At 45.5% G+C, this 19969-nt stretch overlaps 1 protein-coding gene across 3 annotated transcripts in view; it reads left to right on the forward strand.

Annotated features, from left to right (window-relative positions):
• Nucleotides 1–19969, forward strand: part of RNF130 (ring finger protein 130) — a 349488-nt gene that overhangs the window by 239586 nt on the left and 89933 nt on the right. For all 3 annotated transcript variants that reach the window (XM_075344373.1, XM_075344372.1, XM_075344374.1), the window contains exon 5: nt 15019–15101. In XM_075344373.1, coding sequence (XP_075200488.1) covers nt 15019–15101 — 83 coding nt within the window. The remainder of the gene's footprint in view (nt 1–15018; nt 15102–19969) is intronic.

The following is a 19969-nucleotide window of genomic DNA, read 5'->3' on the forward strand; positions in this document are numbered from 1 at the left end:
TTTAGGGTACCTTCACACTTAGCGATGCAGGTCAGCGATCCGACCAGCGATTCTGACCTGGTCAGGATCGCTGCTGCATCGCTACATGGTCGCTGGTGAGCTGTCAAACAGGCAGATCTCACCAGCGACCAGTGAACAGCCCCCAGCCAGCAGCGACGTGCAAGCGACGCTGCGCTTGCACGGAGCTGCCGTCTGCAAGCTGCGGAGACTGGTAACTAAGGTAAACATCGGGTTATGGTTACCCGATGTTTACATTAGTTACCAGCGCACAGCTGTGTGTGCAGGGAGCAGGGAGCCGCGCACACTGAGCGCTGGCTCCTTGCTCTCCTACCATAGCTACAGTACACATCGGGTTAATTAACCCGATGTGTAATGCAGCTACATGTGCAGAGAGCAGGGAGCCGCGCACACTGCTTAGCGCTGGCTCCTTGCTCTCCTAGCTGCTGTACACATCGGGTTAATTAACCCGATGTGTACAGCAGCTACATGTGCAGAGAGCCGGAGCCGGCAGCACAGGCAGCGTGAGAGCTGCAGAGGCTCTGTAACTAAGGTAAATATCGGGTAACCACCTTGGTTACCCGATGTTTATCTTGGATACAGCTTACCTCAGCTGTCAGACGCCGGCTCCTTGCTCCCTGCTCGCTTTCATTTGTCGCTCTCTCGCTGTCACACACAGCGATCTGTGTGTCACAGCGGGAGAGCGGCTTTGAAGAAAACGAACCAGGGCTGTGTGTAACCGAGCAGCGATCTCGCAGCAGGGGCCAGATCGCTGCGTCAGTGTCACACACAGCGAGATCGCTAATGAGGGTCACTGCTGCGTCACAAAAAGCGTGACTCAGCAGCGATCTCGGCAGCGAGCTCGCTGTGTGTGAAGCACCCCTAATTAGTCAGAAAAGGCTGGAAAAAGAGATAATTAATCCAAACATGTGAAGCTCATTGTTCTTTGTGCCTGAAATACTTCTTAATACTTTAGGGGAACCAAACAGAATTCTTGTGGTTTGAGGGGTTGAATAATAAATGACCCTCTGAATAAACGTTTCTCATTTAAAAAAAAAAAAGAAAAAAAGAAATAACATTCTTTTTTTGCTGCAGTGCATTTCACACTTCCAGGCTGATCTACAGTCCAAATGTCACAATGCCAAGTTAATTCCGAATGTGTAAACCTGCTAAATCTGCAGGGGGTTGAATACTACTTGTAGGCACTGTATATATGTGTGTGTGTGTGTATTTACTTGTATGTATTTATATATATATATATATATATATACTATATATAGTATATATATATATATATATAATGTGTAGTTTTTATATATATATATATTTATATATATATATATATATATATATATATATACACACACACGTATGTGTGTGTGTGTATATATATCTATATATATATATATATAATGTATATATATATATATATATATATATATATATATATACATACACGTGTGTGTGTGTGTGTGTATATATATATCTTCCCCCATGTCTTCCTTCGTCCAGTTATGGTTCCAGGTCACGCGTGGCCATGAGTCAGCCGTTTCCTATATTGGACGCCAGTCGCATTATTGCAATTAACTCCGTGGACGTCATTGAACATAATGTCTCCCATGGGAGCAGGTAACATGCTGAGCAGCACATGAAGACGTCAGAAATAAATCTAGAGTCACGATTAACTTTACCATTACCAAGTGGCTGGTTTTTTTGCCAGTGCCGGGCATCATATTCTCTGTATTTGCCCAGTCATGGAAATGGGAACTATTGGTCCAGCAACCACAGACTGTCAGTCATCATCGAGATGGCAGTGTGATCAGTTGTAAATTTATACCCCGTTCCTCTGAGTTTATCAATAAGGAAATTGATAGCGGATTTAGCAGGGAAAGTGCTGGTGCCAACATGTAAGCCGATCGGGTCGGTCTTCCTGATGATGGATCTGTGGAAATTCAGTGATGAGACCTAGAGTTCTTGTATCCCTCGATTTGTAATGTTCCCCTTCAGGCTCCCCAGATGTTGAAAAACTATATAACTCCGTCTTTTATGGAGGGACCTAATTGTTAGTAAATTTCCAATATACACTGAATACCATTAAACGACCGCCAAACAACAATAGGTTTGCCAGAAGAATACTTGTTGACTTGTAATAGAATGCTCAGTACCCATCGGCTGCCATTGTTCTCGACAGCACAAGTCCTGTTTACACTAAATGAAGAGCTGCCGACAACCATGCTCTTTGTGTGGAAACCAAAATATAATTTCCTCTGTCGAACAAGCAGTTTGTTCACGCTTTTAGACTGCACGGTTATCATGAAACAAGCGTTCCCATTCAGGATCGTATGACCTAAATGGACTTGTAGTGTCCATCCTCCATCCCAGCTGTTGAGAAACTGCAACTTTCAGCCTATAATCAGCCTTTGATGCTGCCATTTACTTGTGTCTTGTGGATCCCCTCTGTTGCGGATCCTGATAGTATCTTTCTCCAGGTTTTTGCTTCTTAATATGAGCACAGAGACCCTGATTTCAGTGGTGTTTTAGTTGCTGTGCTACTTTTTGGAAATTTTGATACAATCACTGTTTTATCAGCAGGAGACTATTGGACTAAAAAATCCACTGCCATGTGGTCCTCAGTATTCATGAGCTTTGTATAACCCTGCAACCGTCCACTGTATGCCAGCTTTCTGCTTATGCACAGTGTACACAGAAAGCTGCCAATCAGGGGTGTGGGTGGGGTTATAAAGAGCTCAACATTCAGAGAACTGGTAGATCTGCAGCAGATAAAACAGTGATTTTAGCAAGAGTACAACACACAGTCCCATAGTGACACATCACTGGAATCGGTGCTGTTTACATCATAGTACTCTCTGATGGGGGAGCAAAAACCTGGTGACAGATTCCCTTTAATGGTGGGAATTACTTCAGTCGAATTGTCTTCAAAATATGACTACATCTCTCAGCATGCACTATTAGTTGATGATTGGGACTAATTGTGACATTCTGGCCCTTTCCTATGAGCTGACCCTCGCTGTTAAATTTCAGCCTTCCTTCTGCTTGCAACATGTCAGTTCTTAAAGGGACTCTTATCAGCACAGATTGACTGTTCAAACCAAGTACAGGTGCTCCGGTATCATGGTGCTGCCAATCATTCTGTGCAGCCACTCATTTAAGTACACCTTCCCACCGACTTGTTTTCCCCTCTATCTCCACCCCCCAATTTCCCCTTTTGATTGACAGCTCTGGCCTCCTAGAGCCAGAGATAGATCGAAAACATGCAGGTGGGCAGGGGCCCTTCAATGTTTGGCCCCCACCATGATGCACGAGTACCTGTACTTGGTTTGAACAGTCATTCTGTGCTGACAGTCCTATGGGTGAATTGCAGACCATGCCAAAGACTGTGTTCACATGCAATGCTACCATATGAGGCTTTAATCAATACTCACTTATAGGGGCTAATAAGAATGTAAGTCTGCAGTGTTACCGCAAATTCATGCTCTTCTTCACCAACACAGGAGAGTGTGACTGTACGCCACGTGCGGCAGCAACACTGTATTATCCCAGCCTTAAAGGGGTATTCCTATCTCCAAAATCCTATCCCAATATTTATTAGGTGTCATAATAATATTATTAGCAAATACCTCCAATTAGCAATGTAGTAGCGTTCACTTACCTCATGTGCAGGATATTGCTACTTCAATATCCATGATTACAACCACTCATAGTGATAGTTGCTAGTGGTCGTAACCATGGATAACTAAGCTGCAATGCCCTGCACATGAGGTAAGTGGCATAGCTAATCAGGAGAACTATACTACATTTCTAATTAAAGGTATTTGCGAATATTGATAATAATATTCACAAATACCTTTAATTAGAAATGTAGTATAGTTCTCCTGATTAGCTATGCCACTTACCTCATGTGCAGGGCATTGCAGCTTAGGGATCCATGACCACTAGCAACTATCACTGAGTGGTTGTAACCATGAATATCGAAGTTGCAATATCCTGCACATGAGGTAAGTGAACGGTACTACATTGCTAAGGAGGTATTTTCTAATAACATTATCATTACACCTATTACATATTGGGACAGGATCTTGGAGATGGGAATACTCCTTTAAGGTTGGTTATTTTTCTTCCATTATGTTACATACAGTCTTTCCTATTGTAGTCAGCACAATTCATATTTGTGATGTTATATGACATCAGTCTTTCCTAATGGCACAGCAGAATGATAATTGGGAAGACAACAGAAGCTTTGTATTAAAATGGCAGCAATTTATGTTGGTAAACGGTTTTGCATACACTTATCTGCCAAACCCGTAGAAGTAAACGGCGCTCTTCTGTCGCTCCCTTTTGCTGTTGCAAACAAATCTTAATTATATTACCCAACAAAATTTTCCAAAAGTCAATGAAGGGTTCTGTGATCTATGTTTTCAACACCTTTATGGAAAAAAGATCCGGAGCTAAAATACAACTGGGCTGATTTATGAGAGGACGAAAGGCTCGGGAGAAGAAGGGGGGCACCCAACCCCATGTGGTGTTAGCCTTAACCACTTGCCCCGTGGGTTCTACACTATGTGCGCACATGTGCGCTCTGCACCGCACCTAAAAGGTGCGCTTCAGAGCGCAGCTGAAAAGCTCCGTTCTGAAGCGCATGGTGCCGGCAGAGAACGTGCGCTCTACGTGCAGCTCCTGCCATAGACAGAGCAGGGGCTGCCGGCAAAGCGTACGGAAGAAGTGACATGTCACTTCTTAGAACGCGCGCTCCGGGCAGCAGCCGAAGCGCTGCGCTCGAAGACGCCACGTGCGCACGGCCCCTGCACAATCTCCATAGATTGTGCAGGGGACGCAGGACGCATGCAGTTACGCTGCGCTACAGAGCACAGCGTAACTGCATGAATTACGCACACGTGCGCACATAGCCTAACTTTACTTGTCGCCGGGCCGGTGATGTCGGGTCTGGTATGTCACTGGTGGCTCTGCCCGGCTCCATGGCCCCGAGGTGTACAATAAAAGAGAGGATGATGGGATGGTAGTTTGTCTCGTGACTCCACCTGTGGTACGCGGCCAGGAATTAGCCGCCGAGGTGGGTGATGTCCTCCGGGGCTGGTGGTGTCACAGGAAGGATGATTCTGCTCCTCACAGGTGGAGCGGGCCCTGGTGAGGATAATGTGGGATGGTAATGGCTTTTGGCGCCGAAGCGCAGGGCGATGGCGTCAGCGTTAAGAGACTGAGTCAGCTGCTGCGGTTCCAGGTCTTTTTACTCAGTTAGTGTACCGGTCTCTACCGTGATGGGCCCCAGCCGATCCTGGATAATTCGGAGGTCACCGCCGGTGTTCCCACTGTGTCCTTTCTGGTCGTGGTCCCTCCAATCCTGATGTATGTGGAATATGTAACGGGCTGTGGGTGTTTCCTGCACTCACCGCTGACCCTGAAATCCCCGGTAGCTGTAGAGAACCCGGGCTGAGCTGCCTTCTCCAAGCCCACGGGTCTTGTGGTGCTCCCAGAAGTGTGAAGGTAGAGGGAATGTGCCTGGACCGAAGTCCTGACTGTGCTCCTCACCCCAAGCTGTGCCCGGGGCTAACTGACTATGTGTGAAGATGCTCCTTCCTTTTCCCCAAGTGGTGCCTGCCACCCAAGTGGTTGTACTAGTGACTGGGAAAGTCCCATGCTTCGTAATGGCCACCCCCTATCTACCCCAAGCCAACCCCTGGTAGGAAATCACCTAACTCTGTATGGTTTGTGGATGTGAGAAACACCAGCAATTAACCTCTTCCTTACCCAGGATGAGTACCGCACCTTAAGTGAGGTGCAGTACCCTGTGGCGACTGAAACCTCAGGGGTGCCACATTAGTAATACCAGTGGCACAAAAGGCCACAGACACTTTCTTTTTAGAAATACAAAGCTGAAGACCTCACAGAGGAGCCTCATAAATATGGGGCTTGGCCTCGATCCCATATTTTTCAATGTAATTGTGCCATTCTCTATTCCGAGATTTTCTTATTAGATGTTCTGGTGAACTTTTTGTGATGTGCTGACCCTAGATACATTAACTCTAATACTTACCATTGATCTTAGCATAGTCAATGACCGGAAGGTAACACAATGCCACTAATGAAAATTCCCAAAAGCGGATTTTTATTCTGTATGTACCTATTATGAAATATAATCAGTGCAGTACATTTCATAAGATTCACACTTAAATGTATTGTCCCAATAAACACATATACATGTTGTGGGCATGGGTCACAGTGTAGCCCGCTTTTGGTACAGTCTGTACCACTTTGTCTGTTATACTAGCTTATTCCTGTATATAGTTAGCTGTTGACTATAATTCATAGCGGCCATACACCCAACAGCTGGACGTTGATGGCAGATCCTAGCAATATTTAATTAAAGGGAATTTGTCAGCAGCATGATGTAGGGGTGGAGAGCCTGATTCCAGTGATATGTCACTTACTAGGCTGTATCCAAATCAGTGTTTTATCAGCAGGAGATTATCACTACATGACTAGGTGACTCATGCCTCATGGTTAACTGCTGAGTAGCTCCGCCCCTATCCCTGATTGGCTGCTGTCAATGTAAACACAAAGATGTAGGAGCACCCCACGGGGCCTGGGGGGTTACTCGTCGCCGAGCCGGTGTAGGGTCGGGGGATGTCAGGGGTGGCCTGCCCGGTTTCGTGACCCCGAGGTGTCCACGGAAAGGAGGGGGGATGGATGGGAATGATTTCGTGAAGGGAAGAGTATTTCTGTAAAAACAAGATATTCCTCCGCTCAACCCTGTAGGTCACCCTGATTTTTCATTTTACATTTATTGTAACTATTGCTGAGTAGAGTTGAGCGAATTGCTAATAATCGGGGTCCGGCGGATCACTTTCGGGTTGACCCGAGAGAGATCGAGAGCGAGAGAGATCGAGAGCGAGAGAGATCGAGAGCGAGAGAGATCGAGAGCGAGAGAGATCGAGAGCGAGAGAGATCGAGAGCGAGAGAGATCGAGAGAGAGAGAGATCGAGAGAGAGAGAGATCGAGAGAGAGAGAGATCGAGAGAGAGAGAGATCGAGAGAGAGAGAGATCGAGAGAGAGAGAGATCGAGAGAGAGAGAGATCGAGAGAGAGAGAGATCGAGAGAGAGAGAGATCGAGAGAGATCGAGAGAGAGAGAGATCGAGAGAGAGAGAGATCGAGAGAGAGAGAGATCGAGAGAGAGAGAGATCGAGAGAGAGAGAGATCGAGAGAGAGAGAGATCGAGAGAGAGAGAGATCGAGAGAGAGAGAGATCGAGAGAGAGAGAGATCGAGAGAGAGAGAGATCGAGAGAGAGAGAGATCGAGAGAGAGAGAGATCGAGAGATCGAGAGAGAGAGAGATCGAGAGAGAGAGAGATCGAGAGAGAGAGAGATCGAGAGAGAGAGAGATCGAGAGAGAGAGAGATCGAGAGAGAGAGAGATCGAGAGAGAGAGAGATCGAGAGAGAGAGAGATCGAGAGAGAGAGAGATCGAGAGAGAGATCGAGAGAGAGAGAGAGATCGAGAGAGAGAGAGAGATCGAGAGAGAGATCGAGATCGAGAGAGAGATCGAGAGAGAGAGAGATCGAGAGAGAGATCGAGAGAGAGATCGAGAGAGAGATCGAGAGAGAGATCGAGAGAGAGATCGAGAGAGAGAGAGATCGAGAGAGAGAGAGATCGAGAGAGAGAGAGATCGAGAGAGAGAGAGATCGAGAGAGAGAGAGATCGAGAGAGAGAGAGATCGAGAGAGAGAGAGATCGAGAGAGAGAGAGATCGAGAGAGAGAGAGATCGAGAGAGAGAGAGATCGAGAGAGAGAGAGATCGAGAGAGAGAGAGATCGAGAGAGAGAGAGATCGAGAGAGAGAGAGATCGAGAGAGAGAGAGATCGAGAGAGAGAGAGATCGAGAGAGAGAGAGATCGAGAGAGAGAGAGATCGAGAGAGAGAGAGATCGAGAGAGAGAGAGATCGAGAGAGAGAGAGATCGAGAGAGAGAGAGATCGAGAGAGAGAGAGATCGAGAGAGAGAGAGATCGAGAGAGAGAGAGATCGAGAGAGAGAGAGATCGAGAGAGAGAGAGATCGAGAGAGAGAGAGATCGAGAGAGAGAGAGATCGAGAGATCGAGCGATCGAGAGATCGAGCGAGAGAGAGAGCGAGAGAGAGAGAGAGAGAGAGAGAGAGAGAGAGATCGAGAGAGAGAGAGAGAGAGAGAGAGAGATCGAGAGAGAGAGAGAGATCGAGAGAGAGAGAGAGATCGAGAGAGAGAGAGAGATCGAGAGAGAGAGAGAGATCGAGAGAGAGAGAGAGATCGAGAGAGAGAGAGAGATCGAGAGAGAGAGAGAGATCGAGAGAGAGAGAGAGATCGAGAGATCGAGCGAGAGAGAGAGATCGAGAGAGAGAGAGAGATCGAGAGAGAGAGAGAGATCGAGAGATCGAGAGAGAGATCGAGAGATCGAGAGAGAGATCGAGAGATCGAGAGAGAGATCGAGAGATCGAGAGAGAGATCGAGAGATCGAGAGAGAGATCGAGAGATCGAGAGAGAGATCGAGAGATCGAGAGAGAGATCGAGAGATCGAGAGAGAGATCGAGAGAGAGATCGAGAGAGAGATCGAGAGAGAGATCGAGAGAGAGATCGAGAGAGAGATCGAGAGAGATCGAGAGAGAGATCGAGAGAGAGATCGAGAGATCGAGAGATCGAGAGATCGAGAGAGAGATCGAGAGATCGAGAGATCGAGAGATCGAGAGAGAGATCGAGAGATCGAGAGAGAGATCGAGAGAGAGATCGAGAGAGAGATCGAGAGAGAGAGAGATCGAGAGAGAGAGAGATCGAGAGATCGAGCGAGAGAGAGAGAGAGATCGAGAGAGATCGAGAGATCGAGAGAGATCGAGAGAGAGAGAGAGATCGAGAGATCGAGAGATCGAGAGAGAGATCGAGAGATCGAGAGAGAGATCGAGAGAGAGAGAGATCGAGAGAGAGAGAGATCGAGAGATCGAGCGAGAGAGATCGAGAGATCGAGCGAGAGAGAGAGAGAGATCGAGAGAGAGAGAGAGAGAGATCGAGAGAGAGAGATCGAGAGATCGAGAGAGAGATCGAGAGAGAGATCGAGAGATTGAGATCGAGAGATTGAGATCGAGAGATTGAGATCGAGAGATTGAGATCGAGAGATTGAGATCGAGAGATTGAGATCGAGAGATTGAGATCGAGAGATTGAGATCGAGAGATTGAGATCGAGAGATTGAGATCGAGAGATTGAGATCGAGAGATTGAGATCGAGAGATTGAGATCGAGAGATTGAGATCGAGAGATTGAGATCGAGAGATTGAGATCGAGAGATTGAGATCGAGAGATTGAGATCGAGAGATTGAGATCGAGATTGAGAGAGAGATTGAGATCGAGATTGAGAGAGAGATTGAGATCGAGATTGAGAGAGAGATTGAGAGAGAGATTGAGAGAGAGATTGAGAGAGAGATTGAGAGAGAGATTGAGAGAGAGATTGAGAGAGAGATTGAGAGAGAGATTGAGAGAGAGATTGAGAGAGAGATTGAGAGAGAGATTGAGATTGAGAGAGATATCGTCCACCTGGAATTCCGGGTCGGACTCTGATCTGCCGCTCAAACCGTGCGGATCCGGACTTTTACGGTCTGGGTACGCTCAACATTATTGCTGAGGCTTTCTGCTGTCCGACCTCCATGATCAGTAACTGATGGCATATCTTAGCTGAAACCGCCACTATTTATATTGGGCTGAAGTGAAACCTTAACAGTTTTCTGATCGCGATACCCGCCTGAGCGGTCGTTTTCCTGCCTCATATATTCTCATGAGGAAGTTAGTATAGGTTTGGAGAGCAACCACTGGGATCGGTCATTGCAGTCTACACGGTCTGTGTTTTACGGATGTGTGAATTGAGCATTAGCAACATTACTGGCACTCCAGTGGTTAAAATCAGTAATTTCCCTTAATTAAGCATTAAAAAATAATTGCGACTCTAACAAGCTTCCTCTCATGTTAGAGAGAAATGCAGCAAACCCCCATCATTCATCACTGCAGGACCATCCGATGTGTCCACATGAAGTATTGACTGCCTGCTAATTTAGTTCCTGCAGTGGTTTCTGGTGCCCTTGCCTTTGTACTTCACATTTGTCGATAACACCACCTAATTTCATTGGAGAGCTTTTAGTTTACATGCAAAAATTGAGCCAGCCGTCCACACAGGTATCACAGCACCCTGCTGTCACCAAGAGCTACTTCTCATCTGATAGTAGTTAACTGTTTCAGCTCTGTGGTAAAAAATGATCACAGCAGTGCACAAGGGAAGAGACTCCTTGTGGTGATCACTGGTCCTAAGCCAGGACTGACTGCCATGAACCTAAGAATGGTACTTTAGATCTGATACTGCAAGAAAACACACAAAGTTGATTGTCTAGATTTGTTTAACTTAGCTTAACCCTATGATGACCACCAAATACGCCTTTTAAAGAGGCCTGTCATTATAATGCAAGAGATGATACCAGGAGATCAGCTCTGTATCCTTAGATCTCATGCCCGGAGAAACCTAAGCTATGGCGGGGGGGCGTGTTCTTTCTCCAGTATGTTGCTGCCTGCTTATGATTGGTCAGCATCATACAGGGCGAAAAAGTGCACGCCCCCAGTGAAAACTAAAAAAAAAAACACCATCTAGACTAAAAAAAGTTAACTCGTTATTCATTATGTGCCAACACTTTGGGGTGTACTCACTTTTGTTGCCAGCGGCTTAGACATTTAGGCTATGTGTCCACGGTAGAATGTACCTGCGGATTTTTCTGCATGAAAATCCGCAACTTTCGCGGCAAATCCGCACCCGCGGATTTACCGCGGATTTTGATGCGGATTTCTTATTTTTTCCCCATTCTATACCCAAAATCCGCACCAAAATCCGCAACAAATAATTGACATGTTGCAGATTTTTCCGCATCAAAATCCGCGGCAAATCCGCAGCGGAAAAATCCGCAGCATGGACACAGCATTTCCAAAATGCCATTGAAATGGCTTGGAAGTGCCGCTGCTGCAGATTTTCGGGAAATCCGCGGCAAATCCGCGGCAAAATCCGCAGCGTGGGCACATAGCCTAATAGCTGTGTGTTGACTTATTTAGAGGGCACACAAAATTTAGACTGTTATACAAGCCGTACACGAAAGGGGGCTTTACACGCAACGACATAGCTAATGAGATGTCATTGGGGTGACGGAATTAGTGACGCACATCCGGCCTCGTTGGCGACGTCGCGTGTGAAACGTACGAACGACCGCTAACGATCAAAAATACTCACCTGATCGTTGACGCGTCGTTGTAATCCCAAATATCGTTGCTGTTGCAGGACGTAGGTTGTTCGTCTTTCTTGAGGCAGCACACATCACTACGTGTGACACCCCAGGAACAAGGAACATCACCATATCTTCGTCCTCCGGCAACGAGGTGGGAGTCACTTTCTTTTGGCTGCTCTCCGCCCCTCCGCTTCTATTGGACGGCTGCTGTGTGACGTCGTTGTGACGCCGCACGAACCACCCCCTTAGAAAGGAGGCGGTTCACTGGCCACCGCGACGTTACTAGGGAGTTAAGTACTGTGACGGGGCCTAGTGATGTTGTACGCCACGGGCAGCGATTTGCCTGTGACGCACAACCGACGGGGGCGGGTGCGATCGCTAGCGATGTCGCTGCGTGTACAGCAGCCTTAACACTGTACATTGCATTGAAGTGTCAGGTCTTCTGTGTTCTCCCATGAAAAAATATAATATATTTACAAAAATGCGAGGGGTGCAATCAGTTTTTGTGATTATAATATATAAAATTACTGCTAAAGTTTGACCCTTTGTAACACGTAAAAATTAATGGACATTTGAAAATCATTCTGACAAAAAGTAGACATTTGTCAATGCTGTATATTAAAGGCGTTTTCCAGTCTTCCCATTAGTGTGCAGGCACTTTATTTATGGGACTGCAGATTTCTGAATTCTTACAGGATTCTCCGGTGTTGCTGGTGAGAGCGGGCAGTCACGTAAGCGCAAGTTTGCAATTTGTATACATTGGGCTACATTCCAACTAGATATGCAGGCCTCACTCAGTACAAGTGAATTGAGCGAGACTGAACTCAGCAAGTCAGAATGTGGTCAGAAGTGTGCAAATTGCGTACGTGGAGTCATGTGACTGCCTGTTCTTGTTAGTGACATAAGAGAATCATGACAGTGAGCAGCTTGCACACTGTAAGGCACACTTTTTTCTGCCGGGGCTATTTGGAAATTTCTACAACACTTCGGGGGCCGCACAAAATTATCAGCTTGAAAATTACTCTAATATATTTGGTCAAACAAATTAACTCACTGTGGTGGCTGGAGCTTCTACTCTTTGGTGCGGCTGTGATGTTAAGTGATATTGATCTTGTTGCTTTTCACAACTGCTTTTCCAGGTTTCAGTTGGCTGTGACTGTTGTATATACAGTACATCACAAGAGGGGAAGGGGCATATACATCTTAGGGGAGGGTTGGGAGGAATATAGATTACTGGGGAGGCTGGCGGCATAGACATGACTGGGGAGACTGGGGGCATAGACATCAAAGGAGATGCTGAAGGCAAATACATCACTGGGGAGGGCTGGGAGGAATATACATCATTAGCAAAGTTGTGGTGCATAAACGTGGCTGTTTGCATAGACATCACTGGGGGTACACACATCACTGGTGGTATATACATCATTGTTGAGGAGCACAGACATAACTGGGGGGCATAAACATTGCAGGGGAGGGCTGGGAGGCATATACATCACTAGGGAAGCAGCAGGGCATAGACATCACTGGGGGTACAAACATCACCGGTCGGCACAGACATCACTGGGGGTATATACATCACTGGGGTGCACAGACATAGCTGGGGGACACAAACATTGCTGGGGGCATAGACAAAGCTGGGGGAGCACAGACAGACCTGGAGGAGGCTAAAGGCAAACAGACAGACCTGGAGGAGGCTGGAGGCAAACAGACAGACCTGGATTAGGCTGAAGGCAGATAGACAGACAGACAGACCTGGAGGAGGCTGGAGGCAGACAGACGGACCTGGAGGCAAACAGGCCTGGGGAAGGCTTGAAGCAGACAGACAGATCTGGGGGAGACTGCCGGGCACGGAGAGCGCTGCTGCCGCCGCCGGGCACAGTAGGACCTGGGAGATGATGGGCAGTCGCTCTTCCTCTGCTGGACTGTAGCGCACCTCGCACTTCTCCCGCCTACAAAGTACGTCCTCACGCTAGCCAGTACCAGCGTGGGGACGTACTCCCTCGGTATAGGAACTGCAGTGTTCAGCGTTGAATGCGTTGTACAGGGTTTTAAACAGCCAGCAAGATGTGGCTGCTGCCCCAGTACTGCGGTCCCTGGGAATCTGCCCGGGGGCTGCAGAAAAAGTCATGGCGGGCCGCATACGGCCCGCGGGCTGGAAGTTCCCCACCCCTGCTGTAAAGATTCAGAAGTCTGCTTAATTTTATAAGAGGATCCTGCAACCCCTTTAAACTAGATAATCATACCATATAAAGTTAAAAGGTTTGTCCACGACTTAGACAACCCCTTCTCAATGACTATGTTCCCCTTTATAAAGTAATAACCCCTATATTAACCTCCTGTGCAGGTTTCGTTCCAGCGCAGGAGCTCATGTGTAATTGTCATGCGAGCCCCGCTGCTAATCAGTGGTCACTTCACCCTGGCCTTCGTCGGACAAATCCGATATTTGGAGGAAATCAGAGAGCATCCGCCTCTCTCGCTTCCTCTGGATGTCTGTTCTATCCAAAGGGGCAGAGTGAAGTGATTAGGCTGCAGAGAATCGCGGAACATGTCACGTGAGCCCCATGAGTCTGCCGGTACACAGCTGGAACGGTGCCCACATCGGAGGTGATCACAGATGTTGTTATTTTAGAAGGGCATAACAGTTATTGAGAATTGTCCGAGTAAATTTTAAAAATTCTAAGTTCGAAAATTGCTAACGTTTTGTCAACTTCAGATATCATATAAAAAGGCAAAACATAAAGTGCAATGTGTCACGAAAAAGTCAATGACAGAATTGCTGATATACGGGGAAAAATTCCAGAAGTGTTTCCACATAGTGACACATTTTAGAATTGAAAAATTGGGGTGTGATATTTCAGGCCAAATTAGTTGCATCGGTCAGAGGTTGATACCTTTACATCTCTTCTGATATCTGTTAATATAAAAAGAACCCAGGATGTGTTATTGTTAGGCTATGTGCACACGCTGCAGATTTGGTGCAGACATTTTTCTACACCAAATCTGCACGTCGTGACAACAAACAGTGTCAAAAAACTGATGCAGTTTTGGTGTGGATTTTGATGTGATTGAAGTGGGAAAGTGTATATCCCCTGCTAAACCAGACCAATATTTGACATGCTGCAGCTTTTTTTTCTGCATCAAAATCTGCACCAAAACCACACATTAAAAAATGCACTGTTTGCACAAGAAATCCAATATCCCATAGACTTTGCTGGCTTCAGGAAATGCATGCAGAGTTTTTTGTTTTTTTTTTAAAAAAAAAAAAACTGCATCAAATACCGCAGCGTGTGCACAAAGCCTAATTCTTCCTCAATAATTATGAACTAAATGAGATCTAAATGTTATCATTTATCTTGTCAAATGGCCGCATCACTGCAGTCTGACACTGCCAGCACTGATTGGACCGTGTGCAGAGACCGCCCCCAACTGGTCACACCCACTTGTCAGTTTAGGAATAACAGAGGAAAGGCATATTTCAGAGTTCTAAGAAAATATACTTTTAGATCTGTTCTTATGTAGAATGTGATAACTTGCCAAATCTGACAAGTCAGGAGAAAGGACAGATTGTCTTTAAGTTTTGGAAATAATTCCGCAAAATGTAGCATTGACTCATTACATCTGGTCTGCGGTGTACTGTTTTGTTTTGTGTTTTTTTGTGGTTTTTTTTTTTTATAGACCTGCACATGTTAAATATGTCACTGTGTTCTTTTTCATGCAGGAAACAGACCCAGATTTTGACCACTGCGCCGTCTGTATCGAGAGCTACAAGCAGAATGACATTGTGCGCGTCCTGCCATGCAAGTAAGTATGCATGAGGAATTCAGCTTGGCCACGTTTCATTTCAGCTGAATTACCAAAGTATACTACCCACGGAGAACTACTCAAAAAATCTCTATGAAAGCCTCTAATGCATTTTCAAAGTGTGAGAATTCCCTTTTTAAAAGGGTTTTACACTTCAACTCTTTTTTTTTTTGCTGCCAGCACAATTTTCACACTAAAATCTGAATTGTGAAAGATAAAAATGCTATATACACTATGCTCTTTATATTTTCTGAGAATATGGAAAAATGGAAAATGCGGTGTTTGCAGGCGCTGCTGAGTCCAGGGAGAACAGGGTAACCAGAAGATTGGAAATCGGGAAATGTTATTGACAACACGTTTCGCAGTTCTAACTCCTTCCTCAGGAGTTCTAACTTTTTTATCCTTCATTGGCCTGATAGAAGAGAGGACTACTCTGAAATGTGGTGTCAATAAAATTTTCCTCTTTCCAGTCTTCTGTTTCACCTGCAAACACCGCTTTTCCATTTTTCCTTATTTTCAAGTTCCATGCCTGACCAGGTGAGGGTCAGCAGGCGGAACAGCACCAAAGTCTTACCATTCCTCAACCATTCCTTATGCAACGTAATGCTTGGAATTTGCCCAACCTTCCCAGGTGAGCTGCTCACTTGAGTCTCTATTTCTCATACTTATCCCACTGCTTTCACACATGGAGCAACCTTACATAAAAAAGCATATTTTCCACAGTGTTTTTTCTGCTAAGGTTAAGTGCACACGTCGAGTATTTGGTTGCAGAAATTTTTGCACCATTTCTACATTTCTTAGCAGGAAAAATGGCACAAAAGCGCTTATTTTTTCCAGGCCTATACTAAAATCAGTAGAACCCAGGTTCAACCCTCCCCCGGGTGGTGATTCTATCTATGTTGCCAGGATCCATCGGGGCACAAAAAAGGGATCTCCTCAGGTTTTGCCTGATAGCAGCCAGATCAGTAATACCCAGGTACTGGCGAAGGACGGAGACGCCACCTGCTGGGGATTGGTTTCAGGAATTCTCAGATATTGCTCTCATGGATGAACTCTCTGCTACGGCTAATGATATGTACGACATCTATGTCAGGACCTGGCAACCATGGATTCTGTTCAAGGAGTCACAGGACTTTGCGAGACCTCTGGCGCAGTGGGAGCAGCATCAGAGAATTTGAGGGTTCCCAATACCCCTATTCGCCCCATCCCCTCCCTCCTTCCCCCTTTTTTTTTCTTCTTTTTTTTCCCTCTTCCTTATTTCTCTTTCTGTTGGTACACTTCTGCTCATCTCATTCTTCTCTCCCATCTTTTCTTCATATGAGGATTCTTATATATTACTTACTTATTATCGTTCTAACACTTGCTCATGCCCCTTCTTTTACTTTCTTTTCTTTTTTTAACTTTCGACCTAGCCATTTTAAGGGCCCTGACCCAGAGGCAATGGTTTGGGCATTTCCCCCCTAATCTGTTCACCTCACTTTCTTTACTGGTTAACACTCCTTACCTAAATCACGAGGTACGATAGCGAATGTATTGGCTGAGCAACACCCAGGATTCCCTCCAGACCAAAACATGGAGTTCAGTTTATTAAAATCTGATACGCACCCGATAGAGGTTGGTGGAGTTGAGGGTCTCGGGGAAACCTGTATAACGGGTGTTGTAGTTAAAGCTGAGAAAATAAGATTTTTGATTTACATGTTTGAAGAGGTATAGAGTTGACTATATATGAACACTGGACCCTGTGTGGTCTTGATTTTCCAGTTTTTTTTTCTTTCCCTCCTACTTTTCCCTCATTGTTAAGGGTGCTTTGTGCGCTGCGGCGTCGCTGGCGGTCTCATTGGCGGTATGGCACGCCGGATAGTGGGTGGGGTTTGCCGGGGTCGCGCATGGATCGTTTTGTGGCGCCGGTCGCGTGTGCGGTCTGGCGTGTTGCGTCGCTAGCGGTGAGTAGGGCACCCTTTACTCTCCTTCCTTTATTCCTTTAATAATTGAATTGTTATAATTCAATACAAATGGATTAGTCAAATGACAAATATAGGGTTAGTCACATAGAATTTAGAGTAACAGTCTTTGTTGTGCACCTGAAAGCAAAATATTTTCTGAGCAAAGATCTATGAGACGTTGGAGTATAGGGTGCTATTTTTTTTTTTTTTATTTTTTTTTTTACTTATGGTCAAGATTCGATCATACAATATCAGCGACGGACATAAAGGATGGTATCTGACTCAGAGTTTATAATTCTGATGTATTTTCCCACCCCTACCCCCCTTTCTCCTTGCTCTTCCTTCTTCTTTTCCCTCCTTTCATAATTTTGTTTCACTTGTATCAAAATTCAATAAAAAGAGATTAATCATAAAACGCTCATTTTTGCTGCATTTTTTTTTTTTTGGGGGGGGGGGGTTTGCTGTTTTTTTTTTTGCATGCGTTTGTCAATACTTTCAATGGTGAAAAATGCGGAAAGAATTGACATGCTGCAGATTATTTTCTGCACCAATTCTGGAAGGAAAAAACTCAATGTGCACTAGACTTCAGGATAAACATAAGGATTTGCTTGTGGTTTTGTGACAACTGCACTAAAAAAACGCATAACCAAAACGATAGAAATTCACTGTGTGCACATACCCTAACACTGGTATTTAGTGCAGACAAATCTGCTGCAAATATTTAACATGTGCATATAAACTGTAAATTTTCAACAAAAAGTAAGGTTTGTAATAAAAAAGCATAATTATGTTTGTGGCTAAAAGACTGATTAAGGCTAAGTTCACATGCAGAGTTTTTGCTTGCTTTTTTATGCAGCCCAAGCCTGCTCTCTTGGCAGCAAAAAAACGCTGTTTCTTAGCTGTGTAGATCTTACTGAGAATCTGCCTCCAGAGATTATTTTAAATGAAAGGAGGCGTTACCAGTGTGAGACATGTAATGACTGACAGTCTGCTTTCCTGATCTACATGTCTCACATCCATTCATTTTAAATAAGCTCTGGAGGCAGATTCTCGAAGACATCTATGTCTATCCCATAGATTTCTCTGGAATAAGACATCAGACCCTAGGTTTCAAGTTATCATTTTGTTCAACTTTCTATGAGCTACATGGCCATATATGTGGGTGTTGTAGGGTTGATTCTACTGACAGATTCCCTTTGAAAGGAACCTGTCACCTACTCACCTGCGGGGCGGTCTGATGGGTGTCGCTGATCTTGACCCGGCACCCCCTTGATCGCTGTCCTCCTTGCTTCTTGTGGATGATGCATCCTACGTCCTTCACATAGCGCCCTCCTGTGCATGCACACTTCTCTCTGCCTTGCTGAGAGCAGAGCAAAGTATTGCAGTGCGCATGCGCAAGGGTTCTTCGACCTTTCTCCACGCCTGCGCATTACAATACTTCTCTCTGCCATGCTGAGGGCAGAGGAAAGTATGCCTGTGCAGGAGGGCAATAAAGGACACTGTGTGGATGATGTCATCCACACGAAGCAGGAAGGAGGACAGTGATCGCAAGGATAGAGGAAGCTCCAGGTCAAGATAAGTGATGCCGATCGGACTGTCCCACAGGTGAGTAGGTGACAGGTTCCCTTTAATGATTCTTTCCAAATATTGTAAATTCATCATTAAAGGGAACCTATCACCACTTTTTTGGCGTGTAAACTGCGGCCACCACCACCGGGCTCTTATATACAGCATTCTAACATGCTGTATATAAGAGCCCAAGCCGCTGTGAGAACATAAAAAACACTTTATAATCCTTGCCTAACGGTCGCACGGTTGGCCATATGCGCCGCCTCTTTCGGCCATCTTCGTCCTCCTTCTGAAGCCTGTGTGCATGACGCATCTATGTCATACACACTCACCGGTACTGCGCAGGCGCACTACAATACTTTGATCTGCCCTGCTCAGAGCAGATCAAAGTGCACCTGCGCAGGACATGAATGCCGATGAGTGTGTATGACGTTGGATGCGTCATGCACCGCGGCTAGAGAAGGAGGACGACGAAGATGGCCGAAAGAGGCGGCGCCCGCACCGGAGAACGGAGACGCCCATATGGCCAACCGCGTGACCATTAGGTAAGTATTATAAAGTGTTTTTTATGTTATACCCCCGGCCTGGGCTCTTATATACAGCATTGTAAACAAAGAGGACAAGAAGAAAAATGGCACAAGGATTGAATGCAAAAAATACTAAATTTTATTAACACCGATATTAAAATTGTATAAATATCAGAATAGTCATAAGATTTGCATATTCAAGTAAGACAAAAAGGATGGAGTCACAAGGCTGCGAATGGATACAAAGGTTAGTATAGAACACAATTGACATTAAAACAATCCAAGCCGCCACTGAAAGAAAGAGGGGGGCCCATAAAATTAGTGAAGATGGTAATGAGAAAATTGTATGTCAGAATGTGGGCCCAAGAAAAACCCCCAGACCCCAGCAGGTAAGAAGTGACATAAAGCCCCTCCACGGCTGAATATAAGTCTCAGCGCAATAGCTAGTCAATAACTGAGAAGATGTGCCAGGATGTGGACAACTAGAGAGAAAAGAAAAATAATAGAAAGGAAAAAATGGGGTCAGGTGCATCAGTGGCAGTCCATAAATGAAAATAGGTAAGGAGAATTACAATCCAGATGCATAAACCTGTATGAAACAGGGAATGCCAAAGGGAAAATAGTAAACAAAAATAAGTAATTCTGGATGGTAAGGACTGGCAGTGGTGCACATGTACACCGGAGGAAAGTAGAAAGTGAAGAAATAGTCGTGAGCAGAGAGGTGCGGGTAGTGCAGAGAGTTCACAGGAACTAGTCGTAGAGCCAAGAGAGGGAACACTGATGGTAAGTAGTATTATAAAAAGTAGTCATGGAGCCGAGAGGTACCATG

The sequence above is a fragment of the Anomaloglossus baeobatrachus genome, chromosome 4 (assembly GCF_048569485.1).
Source record: "Anomaloglossus baeobatrachus isolate aAnoBae1 chromosome 4, aAnoBae1.hap1, whole genome shotgun sequence".
Lineage (NCBI taxonomy): Eukaryota > Metazoa > Chordata > Amphibia > Anura > Aromobatidae > Anomaloglossus > Anomaloglossus baeobatrachus.